This window comes from Nyctibius grandis, chromosome 6 (genome assembly GCF_013368605.1).
Source record: "Nyctibius grandis isolate bNycGra1 chromosome 6, bNycGra1.pri, whole genome shotgun sequence".
Lineage (NCBI taxonomy): Eukaryota > Metazoa > Chordata > Aves > Nyctibiiformes > Nyctibiidae > Nyctibius > Nyctibius grandis.
In genome coordinates, this window is record NC_090663.1 from 80,383,949 (window position 1) to 80,402,270 (window position 18,322).

Consider the following 18,322-nt stretch of genomic DNA (forward strand, 5'->3'; position numbering starts at 1 on the left):
CCAGTCAACAAAGTCCATTTTGGAGGAGAGGGGGAAGATGCAAGAATTTATTTTTCCTGGAAGAAAGCAACTGCAAGGGTGTTTCTGCTGCATGGGAAACATTTAGCAAGACCAATGCAGAAGCCAGGGCTGGCCTAGAAGAATTTAGTCTTTGATGTTAAAAAAAAACACCAACAAAACAAGCAAAAAGCCCAAAGAAAGTATGAATCATAATGTCTGCCACTTTATATACACCTGAAGTGTCTGAAAGAGTCAAGCTCCAGAAACACATCTGCTAAGTCAGTGCTGATGGGGTTAATGAGATCAAAGCCAGATTCCACTTTGTACTTAGCAGTGAGACACTTCCTATCATGGGGCCAGGCTGTAGCCCTCCTTCAGCTCACCCTCACACCGAAATCAGCATCAAAATAACACAAATCAGCCCCCTACTCTGATTATAATCAGTATTCCTACCTTCTGTCTCCTTCCAACTCCATCAACCCCCTGGCCTTTCCACATTAAAATCAGTCAGTGTTTAATTTCAGGGTAATCTTCCTAATTCACATGTTTATTTTCGCACATTTTCTCTATCTCCTCTCCCATCCTCTCCCCACCATCGTTAATCAGCAAGGGCTCTGATGTAGGCACTTACCTTCTCACCCGGCAGACAGTGATCCCAAAATTCAGATCCCCAACAGCCAAGGAGGTAAAGAACAGCTCTCCCACCATCTTCTTTTAAGGGGCCTAACAAAGCTGTATGCAGCCAATTGTGTTATCAAGGCACTTGGCACTACCAGCTGATTCTTGATTACTATTCATCCCTCAGGGAAATACAACACCCTTTTGTAGTAAAAGTGTAACCGCTTGCTATGATGCATTACCTATTAACAAAAGCAGCTTTTTACCAAAATTACAGATGATGAAAGCCTGGAAGTGGAAGCAGACCAAGGTAACCAGTTGTTTCTACATGTTTCAGATAAAAAGCAGACAGTTTAACCAAGATTTTCACAGTGCTGTGAGAGAAGAGTACGACGGGTGAGTTATGTCACATGTTTGTACATAAAATGGTAGTGAGTGCTGTAAAACAAATGTTAAGGATAATATTTTCTGTTGTAGCAACCTTTCTGTTGTAGCATCCTACGTCTGCAACTGCCAGCACTGTAGTAACCTCAGTTTTCACAGGGTCTCTTTAACATTTTTGTGCTTTTCTTGAAATCCACACAGAAGTTTTTAATATGCTTTCATATTTTCTTTTTTTTTTTTTTTTTCCCTTAAGAGTACTGCTTATTAAAGACCACAGTTATCTGACAGGCAGACTTTACCAGATAGAAGGGCAGAATTTGCCAGTTTGGTAGAATAATCCCTACTTAGGTGGTGAGGAAGCATTCCAGAGTATTACAGGATTTGTTTGTTTGCTGATCTACTTAAGCACCCATAGGCCTTAACACCCACAACTTGTGCGCTTTACAGAATCACAGAATCAATCAGGTTGGAAGAGACCTCTGGGATCATCAAGTCCAACCATTGCCCTGACACCACCATGTCAACTAGACCATGGCACTAAGTGCCATGTCCAGTCTTTTCTTAAACACATCCAGAGATGGTGACTCCACCACCTCCCTGGGCAGCCTGTTCCAATGTCTAACGACCCTTTCTGAGAAGAAATGCTTCCTAATGTCTAACATGAACCTCCCCTGGCGAAGCTTGAGGCTGTGTCCTCTTGTCCTATTGCTAGTTGCCCAGGAGAAGAGGCCGACTCCCACTCCACTACAACCTCCCTTCAGGTAGTTGTAGACTGCAGTAAGGTCACCTCTGACCCTCCTCTCGTTCATGTCCATGGCCACTCGCAATGCAACAGCTCTGCATGAAAGCTGCAGATTTAGATTCATCAAATTCCTCACAAGTGGTGCCTGCCCGTACGTAGCTGCAGTAGTGCATGCAAGTCACTCCGCTACTCGCACCTTGCACTTCTGCATCAAACCCCACCAGCTCTCGGTTAAGCCAGCGATCCAAGCACCATGAACACACCTCACATGTATGGCAAATGAGGCTGTACGAACACACTTCACATCCTCAGTTCTGGGAAACCTCGCTGACAGAGATGGGGGATAGCTTTAAACAGCATTAAGCAGAGCCGGCTTGGTGTAAGCAGCCACCCCTGTGTGAAATCTGAAGCTCTTGCCAGCGGTGTGGAGGAAAGACATGACCTCATTATTCCACAGCCCAGATAATCTGTTCCTGGATAAAGTGAGAGCTGACAAGTGTTTCACCTTGAAGGTTATCAAAGCCCTTTCCACACTCTGCTGATGCGGAGGCATTTGCTTTACCAAACAGGGATGTGAAAACTCCTCTGTGTTAGTAAAGGAGATAAAAAAATCAGGGGGGCATGTGGTTAAGAGCACACTGTCACACCACACAGACACAGGGACTGAGAGGAAGAGAGCAATGGCATTTCCAGAACCATTTATGCAAACAGGATATATTTGCACAAGTTGGTAAAATATTTTTCTCCATATTTTGAGAGTTACTGCTCTCAATGCCTTCCATCTACCTCTAGACCCTTTCTCTAGATAAGCGCCTAGGGGCCTCTCTTGACACCAGCTACCCCCTTCAGCACCTCCAGAAAGGTAGTTCAGCTCTTAGCTGGGATAAATCACTGTCTGGACCATCTTTCAGTGTCTCTCCAATGACTGCTGAGGGAATCGAGAGCGATTCCGCTCCCTTAATCTTTTAGTTAGATGAATCCAAACTTTATTGCCATGGGTTTTATACAGGCGCACGCAGTCAACACGCTAACCTCAAATTTTGTTGGAAGGACCCGTAATCTGTTTGAGCAATGGTTCCACACTAGTTCAAGGGGAAAGAATGTCATCTGGTTGCCATTGCCTTCTCTTGCAACACCTGCGCTCTTGCTGGAGGCCTGCCACGCAAACACAGAGCGGGGCTCTTTCCCCCTCACCGGTCCGGTCCTTGGCAGACTAGTTAACAGAGAAAACACACATCTCCTCCTCCTATCAGAACTCTGGAGTCATTGCATTTAAGTCTGCAGGGAAGAATGACACCGTTTAAAAGATTTAACACAGAACACAGAAAGCCCCGGAGAAAACGCACGGCTGAGTTTCCTACAGAAAAGATTAATAAATGAACAGGTAGCAGTTGCAGAAAGAGCAGACACAAACCCCAAGATTAGGAGTAGGTTTCAGCTGAAATATTTGTCTTCCAGATGTTAACCTGCCATTCAAAACATGCCCAACTACGACTGCGATTCTGCATGCCTCTTGCACCTACTCCCTGGGAAAAGCTCTTGCTTTTACTTGCTTTTACTGAATTGCACACATTAGATCACCTACAGTATTTTCTTTCATGTCAAAGGGGAAAAAAAAGGCAGCAGCAAAAGCAAAAGATTTTGAGGCTCATAGTAGATAAAAATTATTGCAATTCACTACAACCATAACAACAACACTAAATACAAATACAGAAGGGTCACAATGCAAAACCAGTTTTCCAAATGCAGCTCTGATACGGGTTAGCTCCACGCTGACCAGGACCTCAAGACAGAGTTTGGAGCAGCTACAAAAAGTTTTACATTGGCCACCTGGCTCCTGTGTCCAGTGGCCAATACGTCATTTTGGAGTACCTGAAATGCACCGATTATCACCCTTCTTCACCCTGTCTCTCCTTAGGTGCTGGCTTTGTCAGTGGTGGCCAAGCAGCAGACCTCCCCAACATACATGTCACAAGTAGGTCGAGGTGCAGGTCAGTTCGTACCCAGCTCCCACTGCAAGCCACTGCCCACACCCCTGACTGCATTAGCACGGGAGTAATCCCAAGGCACAGAAGTGTGACGGAAGGACATTCAGTTTTGTCCCGATTCTGTGATCACAGGAAGCAAGGCACATTCTTGGTGCCTGCTTGTTACCAATTCTTTTAGGGCTTTTGCCAAGGTTTTGACAGCGGGTGCCTGCCTTCCAGGCACATGCGTGAGTCTTCATCTTCCCGGCACAATTCCTTCTCAGTTCTCTCCTAGCTAGCACTAGATATTGAGCTACACAACCATGGACATTTGCTTTTCTAGTACTGGCGATATTGTTTCACCCACCCAATCACTTGCTTTCTCTGGGAGAGGCAGAAACGACCACAAGCCTTAAGGGTCAGTACGGAGAGACAGTTCTCCTGCCCATGAACTTGTGTCCATCAGTTAACGCCAGCTTACTGGGCAGCACACAGCAAAACACCAGGCTTTACCGTTCAGCTTTCTCTTTACCCCTTCCCTACCCCATCAGCACTGAGTTTGATGCCTCCTTCACAGGGAAACATCACCCACAGACAGCCTTCCCACAGCACTCATCGGCTGATGCTCGGTTATACAAGCATTATGTTTGGCGCCTGCCCAGTTTCTGAAGGAGAAGAACCACACTTTGACATTTCAAATGAGTAAAGAAACTAAAAGGAAAGAGCCAGACTACACAAACCAGAAAAGGCAACTTTAAGGACACAATATTTGAAAGGGCTGACAAGTCTAAGTTTGATGATTTTGAATAACCATCTTTGAAAATTATCTTTATTCTGTCCCCCTTGTTCGCCCTCGCACCTGAAATCAGTAAACCTTATGTCCTGTTCTCATTTAGAGACTGCAAGAAAATTATCCACCATAAATTTCATTCTTTTTCCAGGATTAAGAATTGTATATCGTACTCACAGTGAAAACCTGTTTTATGCATTAGGGAGAACACAGGACTGAACTTTTTTTCAAGTTAAGTGAAGACATTTTTGCATTTTGATCATAAATATTCTCCTGGTCATTTTTGGCAAACCTGTCAAAGACGTTTTATGCCATTTTGCAAGACGTTGTTATTGGAGGAAAAAGTTAAACTTTGTATTTAAACAAAATGTGCCTGAAACATTGAAAAGCTGATTTGACGTTAACAATTCTGCAACTCAAGCAGTATTTGGGCCAAAAACTGGCTCCAAAAAGATAATGGCAGGCAGGAAAAAGGACTGTATTTCTAAAGAAAGTAAAGAAACAAGTCTAGGAACCACTTCAGCAGTTAAAGAGAGGATAGGAGAGAGACGTTCTTCTCAGATGCGTTCTTTTCTGTTCACAGAGCCTCTATCATTTTATTAAAATTAAATCTCATGGAAACATCCAAACAACAATAAACATGATTAACCCAGCAGAAGACCACCTCTATCTTTGATTTAGCCTGAAGCGTAGAGGTATTCAGGCTTATATGGCCTCACACTGCAAGCAATTTGATTCGGTGCCAAGGCACAATGTGTTCAGTAAAACACGCTGTGAAAGGTTCAGCTCTGAATTAAAACCCCCTCATTTAAATGAGAGGCTAACAGAAGATACTTTTGGAGTGCTCTGTCCTACAGTGTCCTCGTCAGTAAGTTCCCATGAGAGGCCGAGGGTGCAAAAGCACTCGCCGGACTGGATTATGAAAGGACTACGTTGCTGATGTGCTTTGACCAAAACTGAGTATTTGGTTATTTTCCAGGATTCTGATAAGGAGGTTTCAAGTTGCTAGTCCACGATAACAGCGATCTGTCATTAGGAACCAGAAGGGGAATCATCATACCCTTCTTTAAATCTCAATTTATCTGTGGCTTGGGATGGAGTACGGTTTTGAGTGGCATCAGAGTAGTCAAGTTTTCCAAACAGAATACTTGGAAGCAACATAAATCTTCTAGGGACTTCACAAGTTTGCCAGAATTTAATTTTTGTAAGAGTATCTTACATTTTTAAAAATCAAATTCCACAAACACAACGATAAAAAGGGAATTTCCTACATTTAACATCACTTCAGGCATGTAGGTATGGATCAAGAGATTTGGTACCATGCAGATGAGAGGATAAATATTTGTAGAGATAGGTTTTTCCCAAGGCACAAACTGCAGTCACGGGCCAGCGTTCTCTCCTAATGTCCTAAAATTCAATGTGCAAAATTCCTTCTGTTGGCAACAGAAGTCCATGTCTGCAAAGGGCAGCCAGCTCCTACCTGCCTCTGTCTTAGTTCCTCCGTTCAGATTCACGCCTTGGTGCATGTTCCCAAGGGACCAAGCACTTCCCAAGGAATGGCGATCTAGTTTTGCTACTCAACTGGAGCACCACGTAGGCTTATTTTTAGGATACAGAATTACAAACAGAATTTGTTATTGGCAGTAAAAACTACGGTCTCTCTTTCCTCCCTTCAGGAACACACACTGGAGGGAAGTGCCAGGGGATAACGGTATGGCGTTTAATTATTGGAAACGTCAAAAATGTAATGGTTAACAATAAATGGTTCACATCCTGAGCTTCAAGTTGGAGTACAAAGAGTTTAGAAAAGAAGGAAAAAGTAGTTTCAAATGCAGTCTTGATCCCCAAGGCAACTTCTCCAGTTTATAATTTTCTTAATTCCCTCTGTCTGTTGAACTACTAAAGAGTCAAATGATGAAAAAAAGAAAAAACCTGCACATACATCAGATTAACAAAGTAAACGACCTGCTTTTCCTCATCCTCTAATCCTTCTCAGTGACAGTAAAATTAAATGCTAATTATAGCAACAAGGGGTTAGAATAAAAGTCATAGAAAAGTTGTAATTTAAAAATAGTAGATCACTATTTAAAAGCTACAAATTGTGTACAGCATGGAACTAAGAGAGAAAAACTACAATCAAAGCCAAGAGATTACTTGTTAAATTTCATATTGATAACATAAGTATATATAGTAGAAATCTCTCTTAGACAGATATATACAAATTTCTCATAAAATAACATTAATTTCTAAATAGTTATTACTGCCTTATGAATACACATATAATGACTGCAAGAAAGAAACGTCTTCAGAACCATCAATAAACAAATCCAAAAAACAACGTTACATAAAGCCTGAAAATATATTTCTTCTTTACTCCAAGTAAAAGCAGAATTTGGCTAAAATTTTGACCTGTAAATTCTTCTACTTACCTGCAAAACACCAGGAAAACACAGAATTACACACTGAAATTCAGGGGTTTGTCACCTTTTTTTTTTTTTTTTTTTAATTTTTGTTAAAGTTTGTATTGGTTTTGCTTTACCTTTCCCTCAGTTTTTCATGTCTGGAATAGAAAAGCTCAGTCTTTCTATTGTGGGGAAAAATGCTGAAAATGAGTTTGCTTAACTACATTTCATACTGAGTACAAGAGCAGAGAGCCCATAAGGACCTGTCATCGTTTCAACAGGCGATATAACAAAGAAATAAGTTGAAAAGATTTTATCCGTCCCTGAACTATTTTGTGGTTGTTTATAACAGTTTTGACAAAGAGATTTTCTTATTCATTAATTACTTTTCATTAGGATTTTAAGTGGCCAGCTTTAAATTACCAATCAACATTCCTCTTTATTTTGATGGAAACAAACAACAACAAAAATCTTTCGCTGACGCCTGGCAGTGGTTTCAGGTTAGCCAAGGAATATACAAGTTTTAAGGTGCCCGCTTCCCAGTATGTGTAAAAAGGAGTTAAGACCAACGACAAATGTTACTCTGTAATCAATCAGGATGCCTTAGCTTTATCTCGGAAAGCTCTATGTTCGGCAAGCCTGTTTGGCAGCTTTTCTGGAGATCATAAATCAAAAGATTCAGAAGAATTTTCAGCATTTTCTGTAGTGAGGCCACTCCCCAGGTCTGCGTCTCACTGGGACGGTCCCTGGGATTAAACTGTGGTTGTGGCAGGAACAAACGAAGGCAGAAATGACACTTGTCGCTACTCTCTTTAGGGTCAAGAATCCACCAAACATTCAGAATTTGATAATTATTTTTTGATACACGGATATACGCTCAGACAAGCTGCATTAAACCAGCAATCTTCCTACCTCTAAAATGCAGATTATACCACTGAAATTGTAAAATATGAAGTTTTAGATGAGATCCGTTACACTCAAAACTTCCACACGGGCATTTATTATGACAATTCTGCGCTTCAGTTAACTTCAGACACTCCACTCACTTACAATACAAAATTCTTTAGCTTTTGACAGCTTTACAAAGGAAATTTGCTATTCACACAGTGAACGGGGGGATGTATTAATTTGCCTTTCAAAGCGCGTGCAGTCCGCTTTGCTGCTGATAATCTGCATAAAACTGGATTAACGAATCGGGAATCCTTGGGGTCACGACAGTCAGTGCGTACCGAAAGTGCCGTCCCATGATAGATTTGGCATGTATGTCTTCCTGAAGAGCTAGAAGGGCTGCTTCTCTACACACTGCTGTTATCTGCAAAGAAACAATTAAAAAAAACCCCATGTAGCATTATTATTATAAAATATATTACTTGAAGAAAGTGAACACAAGAATACCAACATACTCCAAATGCAAGATACTCAGAAGGACAGAGTTTCTCCAACTTTTTTTTTTTAATAAATGAGGTTGTGGGTGATTAGGACATCCAAGCAACACGATATAGCTCGAAATTGAAACCACAGTAACATTACATTTCATATTACAGTATGTTGCAAATTAACTTGATAATCATATTACCTTGTGTTAAACTCCCCGCGACACCTGATAAATTAAATCCCCAACAACCAGCGATACATTTTTCTGTCCCCAAAGCGCAAGAGCAGATATTCCCAGGCTCTGCGGGCACTTTTCTTTCTCAGCTTAACGCTGGGAAAGAAGTAAAAACAATTAATTCAGAAAGGAAGGCTGGAAGGAGAGCGGCATGTGGAAGGGGAGGAGGGTTAAGGTCTCATACCCTGCAATGTGTTTTTAAGCTCTCTGGACTTCAGACAGCGGAAACAGACTGATGCCAGTGTCACTCTAAAGACACATTACTGTGGTGAAAAGAGCTTGTGGAATGAAAAGAGATATTGTGATTTCCAGTGCAACAGGGAAAACAGTGATTGATATTGACTGCTCCCTTATATCTGTAAATGAAAGAGCCAGCTGAAACACATTTGTCCAGCTATTCAGCATATTTTCTCTGTTTGTTCACTTACTGAAAAGAGTTCTCCTGCTTATGCTGTGCTAATGGTTGCCAAAGCCGTTTAGTAGCTTTCTAGAGGATTTAGCAGCATGTTTAGGAAGCTTTCACAAGAAAACATGCACGGATTTAGATGGCTTTGTCAAGTTACAACAATATTACTATTAGTTCTGTGCTGCTCTAATGAGCAGTGAAGCTAAACACTGCTGTTATGCATTTTAATGCTTTTCAGGACTTCAGAGACAGTCAAACGTGGAAGCATAGCTGAGGTTTAGCGCACCAACTTCTTGTGGAGATAAGCAATGCATCATCTAGAAGGTAACACAAGGATCTTGGGTCCTTCCATTCAGGCTTTTCTCTAAGTAGACAGCGTGACTATTTCCCTATCTCTAACAGAAATATAAAGCTACTTAAAAAGAAAAGAACCCAAACCAGATCAAACTCCCCCCATCCCTACCTAACACCAAACCCAGAAATCTTTTGAAAGGGAGAAGACTGTTGATGGAAAAACAGATCCCAAGCATCTGGGACTCTCAACCTGTGTTGAGCTTTGAAGGAGAGGTCCATTTCCCCTTGATAAATACCACACTAAGGGCAAGTTTTTACACAAAATGAAGAGGAAGAGACCTTCTAGGTGTTTTCCCAAGCATTATTAAAAAAAAAAACAAAACACAGTACAGCAGGTTTTGACTGTCCTGTTCTGCTCACAGAGACCATCGCCTATCTACAGTATCAAGACTATGAAGCAGGGTATCACTACAGCACAAGACATTCACATGTCAGGAGCTGATATGTTTTACTGCAGGAGAAGCTGAAGGAAAGACTGTCAAGTTGGCAGATCCAAAAAAGAAGGAACACCACTGCCAGTCTAATTTCTTCTTGTTTCATTCATACACTGACACACTTCAGAGGAATTTGCCCATAAGCTGATACTTCTGATGATGCTTTTACCTTTTTTCTATGCCTTGCCAAGAGTATTGGTAACAGTAATGATAACAAACCTCCAAAGGATTTTTTTTGTTTTAATTTTATTCTTAAAGACTGAACCATAAGTTCTGGGATAACCGAAAATTACTAGACATGAGGAAGCACCAGAAAACTGATTTTTTTTGTTGGTTTCCCAAGAGCATTTGAGCTGCTTTTAAGGGAAGAGGAAAGCATTTTAAGGCATGAATTATCGTTCTCTCTTTTCCTGGCTGCACTCAGAATTTTTGTGGACTAAATCTTATATATTTTTGAATAATAAACAGCAGGCATTATGGCACAGCGTTTAAAATTTGGTTGCAGAAGTCACGTGGCATTGTTTCCATTCCTTGGCTAACCCTGAGTATCAGGTTTCTGAGGTAAGAGATTCGACAAGGCAAGTTTGATTATTTTCCTTCGTTCAAGTATGTAAACTTTTTAAAAAAAGTCCTCACAAGCATTCTCACTAGCTAGTAAAGCTGAATCACTCGTGGAAAGCTAACACAAGTAGTAATATAGCAACAGTGAAATGAGAGTGAATTCATCTGGTGAAATCTGCTCCGATATTGGCCTACGGTCTGCTGGTTTTTCACAGGTATTTCTTGTCACCAAACAACTGAAGGGTTTTTAAATGTCATTTCTGCCTATATTAAAAAACAACATAGATGGGGTCAAGCAAGGCAAAGAGGGAAGGCAGCAGAAGGGGCTAATTGACAGCAAGGGAAGAAAACCAGCGGCTTTGCAGCAAGGTAAGGATCCTTCCAGGCTTAGCGGCACTCCAAAACCAGAGGCTGCATATAGACCATCAGTTTTAAAACCCTGCAACAGTCCTATCCTCGATGAATTTGTCCAGTTACTTTCTTAAATCACTTCTCCTTTTGGCCTCCACAACATGAGCCTGTAATAAGTGCCACGGCCTAACCATGCATTGTATAAAAAAGCACTTTTGTTTGTCTTAAACTTGGTAATTTCAACAAGTGCCTCCTAGTTCCTGCGTTATGAGAACAGTGATTTACCTGTTGTTCCCCGTTCACCTCCCACATATCATCGATGATTTTACAGAGTTTTATCTCATCCCCTCTCAGTCAAGTCTTTACCTGAAAAGTCCTCAGTGGGTCAGTCCCTGCTCCTGCAGAACCTGGCCATCCCTCAAGCCCATCTGCCGTGTCGTCTTCACTAGTTCTGCTCCATCCTTTAGCTGTTGAGCGGCTGAAGCCGTGCAGGACACGGAGGGAGTCAGACCATGGTACAGCAGTGTTTCTAGGTTGCTTGCAGTTCCTTTCCTACTGTTGTATTTGCCATCATATCAGCACAGAGATAATTTTTTTCAGAAAATTATCCACACTGCCTCCAGTATCTTTTCCTGAGTGACGATATCTAGTTTAGGTTGTATACTTGTGAATTTGAAGCCTGGGTGATTGTCTTTTCTCTCCATTGCATTTATCCACATGAATAGCCCCTGCCTGCCTCTATAAATGAATGCTGTGAACCAGCATTACCTAGCTGCCAGTTTTAAGACAATTCTTAATTATTTTCAAACACAAATTGAAAATAATTTTCACCATTTTTACCTTTCCAATATAAAAAAACAACTGAAAAAAGGTGCAGTCTTTTGGATCTCCGTGTGTTGTGAGGAATAAGAATAATGTCCTAGTCCTGTTCCAAAGGCAAAATTGCAGCTCGATGTATTGAAGGACAAAATACATATACTTGACTGCATCTGAATCTAGAGTGGCTTTCAGCATTGACACGTAAAACAGTAATCAAGACACTAAGCGATTGTCAGAAACAACAGTGATTAAACAGCAACAGACCAGGCAGCAGGTTATCAAGCAATAACTACTGAGGTGTGGGGTGTTATTGCAGAGATGAACAGCCAGCCAGGTGTGGCAGAATATACCCTAGTTTGATTGTTGATATCATTATAAATGAAAATATAACAAACACGACTCTCATTTTCAATGGAATGAGAGTGAATTACTGACCTATGCATTAGTCTGCTGTCTGCAGTCCTCTCTTAGCATGGAAACAGTTTTGAATTCATGTATTAAAAACAGATTATAATTTTTTAAAGGACTGATTTATCATCTGAATGAGTGCTTTAAGATCAGAAAATAAACAACCAATTTGCAATCTTACTACAAAGTCAAAAAGGCGACTGTATCAAGTCATCCTGGGAGGGAAGGAGAACTAAAATTTGGTATCTGAGCTACACACACAGAGGCTGATCAGTAATAAGCAAAGCCACACACAAGCTCACAGATAGGATGCAAACAATGACGAGTCCCAAAAAGAAATGGATTTACACCTAGTCTTTCCCTCCCTACCCATTTCACTCCCAGCAACAATAAAATGCCCAGTGCCAGTTACTGTCCCCTGAAGAAACAGCACTCAGCATAACCCATCTTTCTCCTGAAACCAATGGTTACACTGGCTGATTCAGCTTGGCCGATCCTCCCCCATTATGGCATTAAGCACCAACTCTTTCCAGCAGACTGAAAGTCCTTTTCAGCTTCTTTGTATTTAAAGTGCTCTAAATAGCTTTAAAGAATCTTTTTTTTTTTTAAAAAAAAAAAGAGGCAGAAAGAAATGAGCTTCTGTGTTAAAGCCTTAGGTATTTTCAAGAAAGTGGTTTTGTTAGTGCAGAGCCTGTTGGGAACACCTGTGGATGTCGGCTTTAATTGGGCTGCAGCTGGTGTCGATTGTGTGCACCGAAACTGGCAGCCACTGCCTGGCTGTACATTGTGTTTCATTTTCCTTTTTTTCCTTCCTTTTTTCTCTTGCTCCTCCACCCCTGCCAGTTCAAGTTGTAAGGGGTTGCATGTAAGAGGGATTAGGAGCCTGGAAACAGAATAGTACCCTGCGGTTTGTGAACAGTGCAAATCGTGGCGCTTCCTGGATGAAAACTACCTGCGAGCCCGTGCAGCGTCACAGGCTGTGTATAGGATTGGGGAGTTTGCTTTCCTGCTCTGTTAAGGAGAGATAAAAGGTTCATACATGGCATTTTAAAAAGACATGAATAACTCCCGGGTCAGGACATCTGTTTCTCACTCGGGCAAATTCCTACCCATGTCAGGCACCTTCTTTGACCCCTGCATCAGAAGCTGCTCTGCGGAGAGCAATAGCCTTATCCCCACAAACCGGGGAAGTCGGAAAGCTCGCAGGACCCAGGGCCATCACCTGATTGGGGAAAGAGGTGGGCATGGATGCCTTTCCAAAGTGAGAAGAGAAAACAAATCAGGAGAAGATGCACCGTAGGCAGAGAGGCTAAAAGGGAGTAGCAGGGAAAGGTTGCTGCCTGTATTCCAAAATCCACATGAATATCTCAATTCAATGCAATTCTAGCAGCGCACTTTCTGCAAGGGATTTGTACACAGCTCAGTGCAGTGCTGGGCAGAGATGGTAAATATCTCAGAGAGGTAAATACCTCAAGGATTTTGCCACCCCCAGCAGGTCACTCCAAGTGTGGGATGCCGCAGCCCCTCTTTCCCCCTTCTCCTTTCTGCAGGCTCTCACCCGTCTCTTGTGCTGGCTCTGGCGCTAAGCTGGCCCTTTCATTAACTGATTCAATGCACCAGACCATCAGAACTAATCCAGAAAAAAAAAAAAAAGCCTTAGCTTGCCGCTGGGGTATTGAGACGGGCTCACAGGGGGATTCGACAAGCACCAGTGGGCATGGGAAGGGTGGAGAGCATGGCAAGCGGGACGCCTCTTCCTCCGGTAGCGGAGAGCTGCTGGGTGGCCTCATGAAATTTTGTGCTCACTTACCCTGTTTTAGCATCCCCATGCCACTTCTGATGCGCATGGCCATCTGTCTGAACGAGCTCAGGTACCCCAGCACGATGCTGGCGGGGCTAGGGAGACATGCCTTAGATAACGCTTTCATACAACATGCTACTTTTAAAGATAAAAATACTATTTTAAGATGTCACAAATACCATTTTTTCTTTAAAATGGGCTAAACTGAGGGGCTCTTATGTGGTGAGATGTGGAGGTTTTGATGTATTTCAAAAACGCTTAAATATAGGTACTTCTCTCGTGTTTCAACTTTCCTGTTTCATGTACAAAACAGATAAACCAGGAAAATACAAGGTAACATGCCTTTTTTCTTTTCTCTGAGAAGAGAAATTCTTACAGATCACTACAAATCTTGTTCTGTTTAGGAGAAAAAGTCTCCAATACTATGAAATAATTGATCACCCTGCGATAAATTTTGATCTAATCTTTGAAAGACAAAGAATCGCCCCTGTATGTGTTATCCCTTCATTCCGCTCAATTCTACGATCTGTAGATTTAAGTGGGATGGATTATACGATTGGGCATTTTGCAAATGGAAAATAATCTATTCTAACCAGAAAATGATAAAGTATATCAGCATAATGCTTTTCATACAGTATCCATTCACTCCTCAGATCCTACCTACCACTGGAGCTTTGGAGTTAATTTACTTCATGTATGATTGTTGTTCTATAAAACTTCCCTAACTAAGTGTGCAAGGCACTCACAGGCCACACAAGTGCCTCAGTGAGACAGAGGCTGCTTTGATCTCTAAGCAACCATGTTTTAAAATGTCGTTAGTTTTCCTCAAGTTAAAGCATATACATCTATACGGTTCTGTATTCATGAACGCTGCCTTGGAACACCTGAGTTCCTACTCGTATTGCAGCCACCCTCTGCAATAACATCCTACAGTTAAATATTATTTTTTATAAAAAGATAGACTTCTTTCTTCCTTGTTTGTTAAAGAGACATTCAATACGAGCGGATGTTGGACCTACTTTAAAATAGGTCTGTAGTGATGAAGCAGCACCTTTGCAATTCTTAAATAAAAAGGACAGGTATTATGTGTTACCTCATGTCTGATCCAACAGGCTGAGCAAACAATCTCTGCTATCCTGATTTCTTTTATGAGAAGCTGCTAAGGAAATGTAACTAAACAAAACGAGCTCCTTTAACGGTGTCTGTAAGTGACCTTAGTTCAGAACAGACTGGCCCAAAACTTCACTATTTAATGTACAGTTTGCTTACTTGTGTAATTTTGCAGATTGATGTGCACCTGACCATGCATGTGGGTGTCCACAGCTCACCTGAGGTGCTGCACAGGGAGAGAAAGTGGTCGTGCCACCTGAATACATCTGGTCTGACCAGGACGATGGTTCCCACTCAGCTCTTTCCATGGTGGCCACAGCTGCCCTGGGGGGCTGCAACAGTCCTCCTCCTGCCCCCTCCTCCCAGTCTCAGCCAGGAGGACCAGGCTTCAGATTCACCTCATCTACTTGCTGCAGTCACCCGGTGCCACAGAGCCTGGCGTGTCGGCCAGGGGCTGAGCCAGACAACTGGCTGGTTGCTCTTGTGGGACAATGGCATCACGGCTACAATTAACGAGACAGCAGCGACCACAAAATGCTGCCTTTAATTGCTCTTACAGTAGCAAAAACTGAGCACGGGTTGTGCCTGGGCAGAAGACAGTATCACATATATCAGTAGCTCTTATTATTCTATAAAGCTTAAACACGCCCAGAGAAGAGAAGGGAAAGATGAGGTATGTAGCCAAAATTAAGCATATGTATCATAACTATAGCACATGATGACAGCTAAAGAGAATAAACCAGAGCCTTCAGTGGTACATGCTAAGTGTCATCACACATACCTCTGCTCATCCCGACATGTTCTAACAGAGCGAAGCCTTGACTCCTTCTGCAAGATTTCTTTTTTCTTCTTTCCACTCTCTTAAAAAATATTACTAGATGTGGTATCCTTCCAAGCAATATATAAAACATGTAAATTCCAATTTAACTTCTGTAACTGCAAGCCCAAAATGCAGCTATTTTCCCAAACACACTCTGTCGATACGGCTCCCATCACTTTGGCAGAGACATGGCATAGCTACACCTTTCACAAAGGAATTCCGTAACAAAACGAGTTTTTACATGCTGGGACTAAATATTTTTAAACAGCACTCTCTGCCAACTTCAAGTTTCAGATATATTTGTGCAACTAAAAAAAAAAAAATCACACACATGTTTCTATACAAGATTAAGCTGTATTTCTGGTTAACCTCAGAATTATTTCATTTTTATATAAACATTTAATGAGAAAGTTTACCTTCTTCCCTTCAATGAGGAAAAGGAAGCCAAGCCACTAGAAAAACAGAGTCTTTCTATATGTACGTGTGTGTGTGTGTGTGTGTGCACGCACTCATTTTAATTAAAAGTAATTAACAGAATACCGTGTTCTCACTCACCGTATGCTGTTCCTACAGAGGACCTGTACACAGAGCCAATGCTATTTTGCTGAATGCCGCTAGCAAGACAGATTGAATTATGCAACTAAAAATTTTAAACCAGAAGACTTGGAGGACATCATTAGCTGTAGCTGTCATGAGTTTCTCTCTAGAAAAGCAAAACAAAAGAAAAAAAACCTACAAAACAGATTTGGCAGCTTCTACCTTACGAAACCTATCATGGTGTAGGTGTTAAGGAGTTGTGTTTGCTTGCTTTCTTCTCAGATTTTAAGGCAGACAGATATGAGGTTGCCTGATACATTCAGCATATTCCATATTTCTTGCACTGAAAAATGATTCACATGCCTTTGCTTCTCAAACCAGTAATTCCTTTCTCAAGTTTAACCTGGAAGAGTAGCAGAGGCCTTAGATTCCTATCAAAACAAAGCAAATAAAAGTGATTCTGCAAAAGGAATTGGGAGAAGTGCCCTCCCTTCCCTAAAAATATTTTTTCTCGTCGTTAGAGCACAGCCAGTCTAGAACTGTCTTTCAACTCCTTTCAGCTCCAGCAGCATTTCTATTACATTATATCACCATTTAAAGATTGCTAGAGCCCTAAAGTGTCAAATCTACCCAGCAAAAAGGAAAGAAAAAAATTCTTTTTTTCATGAGTTTATTTAAACTCTCCCTTTCATCCTGTCTTTGGAGCTGTGGCAAATATTGTCTCTGATTTGGATCTTGCATAGCAGGTTAATAGCAACTGTATTTGTATTTACCTATATATGAGATATCATAATACAATATAGTAAAAACAAACAAACTCAGTTAAAAATAATGGCCAAAAAGTCTAGCAAATATTCTGGAGTCTTAGTGTTTGTACCCATTTGGATAGAAAGCTTACCAATCCTGTGATCATACAAGAGATGTATACTTTCTGGGTCTCTGTATGGCTATTTACACATGCGTACACATCCTGAGCTGAAGCAGGGAGTGAAAAAAGACATTTCACGACATTTCACGACAGTGTGACCTCTGCTTCCCAACAGGCAGTCTAAACCAGTGACGCACTGGTCACCACCTCTTTTTGATCTGGCCCCTTGATGAGCCTGTTCAAGTGCTGACCAGCAGGAACCTAATCCAGCAACACAGAAGAGAGCGGTTTTTTCCGGTTTAGCACCCTGAACTGGCTCACCCAGGATGCAGGCAGGAAGACAGGCAGGGGAGGAAGGCTCTGAAGGCAGGGAGAGGACGAGACTGCAGCAGAAAGAGGGTTTAAAGCACACTGAAGCTTAGAGACATACTGAACCTACATACAAATGCTTTCACTTGTGCAACTTCTTTCACTCATCTGCCAATTCCAAAGCCAATGCAAGATGCATCTAATTAAGAAAAGTATATGCCCGGCACATACAGAGAGGCATTCACTGGTGCAGGTGGCCTTGAGAGTGGCTCTGTCAGGTGGGCAGGCCCCATGTTTCCCATATGGATCTTGGTGTTCTCTCTTGACACCCCTCCATCTACTGGGTTTTAAGATTTGTGTGCTTCCAAAAAAATGATATTTTGAGTTATTCAGTCATAAAACAATTAATACAATTCTACTGTCAATAACAACATATCTGCTAACCACTCAGTTTCAATAAAACCTTCAAAGAATACATCTCAGGTGTATCCCTGTTGTGTTGACTGAATATACTCCATAGGTAAATGTGACCCACTCCTTCTGGTCTAAAATTCCCTAGTCCAGTGAATCACTGAGTGCGTACCTTGAGGGATTCACGGCACTATCCTGAAGTACCAGCTCCCTCACAAGTGAGGCAGCTTGTCACCAGTATAGTTGGCCCCCATCACTCTGGCAACGAGCCAAAGAACAGGATAAGGCAGCATAAGGTAAAACGCTGAAATGTAAGAACCTGCAGTCAGAGCTGTCACCTTCAGTGAAAAGTTACAAGTGACCAGATGAACAAGGCATCTGCTTTTGCATTGTTAACATTAAAACTTGTCATTTAGTGCCCTCCTGCAGCTGAGAAAACTGAATCCACGTCATGTCTGAAAGTCACTTCAGAACTCTCTGTAAGCAGGTCTGCTACTCCATGGGTAACAGATCTAATTTTGCAAATTCCTCCATTTCTTCTCTTTCATATTCATACACTCCTTCTCAGTTGTGCCATGTTATTGCAAAAACCTCCTTGGTCTCTTGGGTTTTCTCCCCCTC

At 41.7% G+C, this 18,322-nt stretch overlaps 1 protein-coding gene across 1 annotated transcript in view; it reads right to left on the reverse strand.

The window, feature by feature from the left end:
• Positions 1 to 6,771: 6,771 nt before the first annotated feature.
• AFG2A (AFG2 AAA ATPase homolog A) overlaps positions 6,772 to 18,322 on the reverse strand; it is a 202,163-nt gene continuing 190,612 nt past the window's right edge. The window contains exon 16 of the mRNA XM_068402793.1: positions 6,772 to 8,215. Within this exon, the coding sequence (XP_068258894.1) occupies positions 8,039 to 8,215 (177 nt within the window). The 3' untranslated portion in view covers positions 6,772 to 8,038. The remainder of the gene's footprint in view (positions 8,216 to 18,322) is intronic.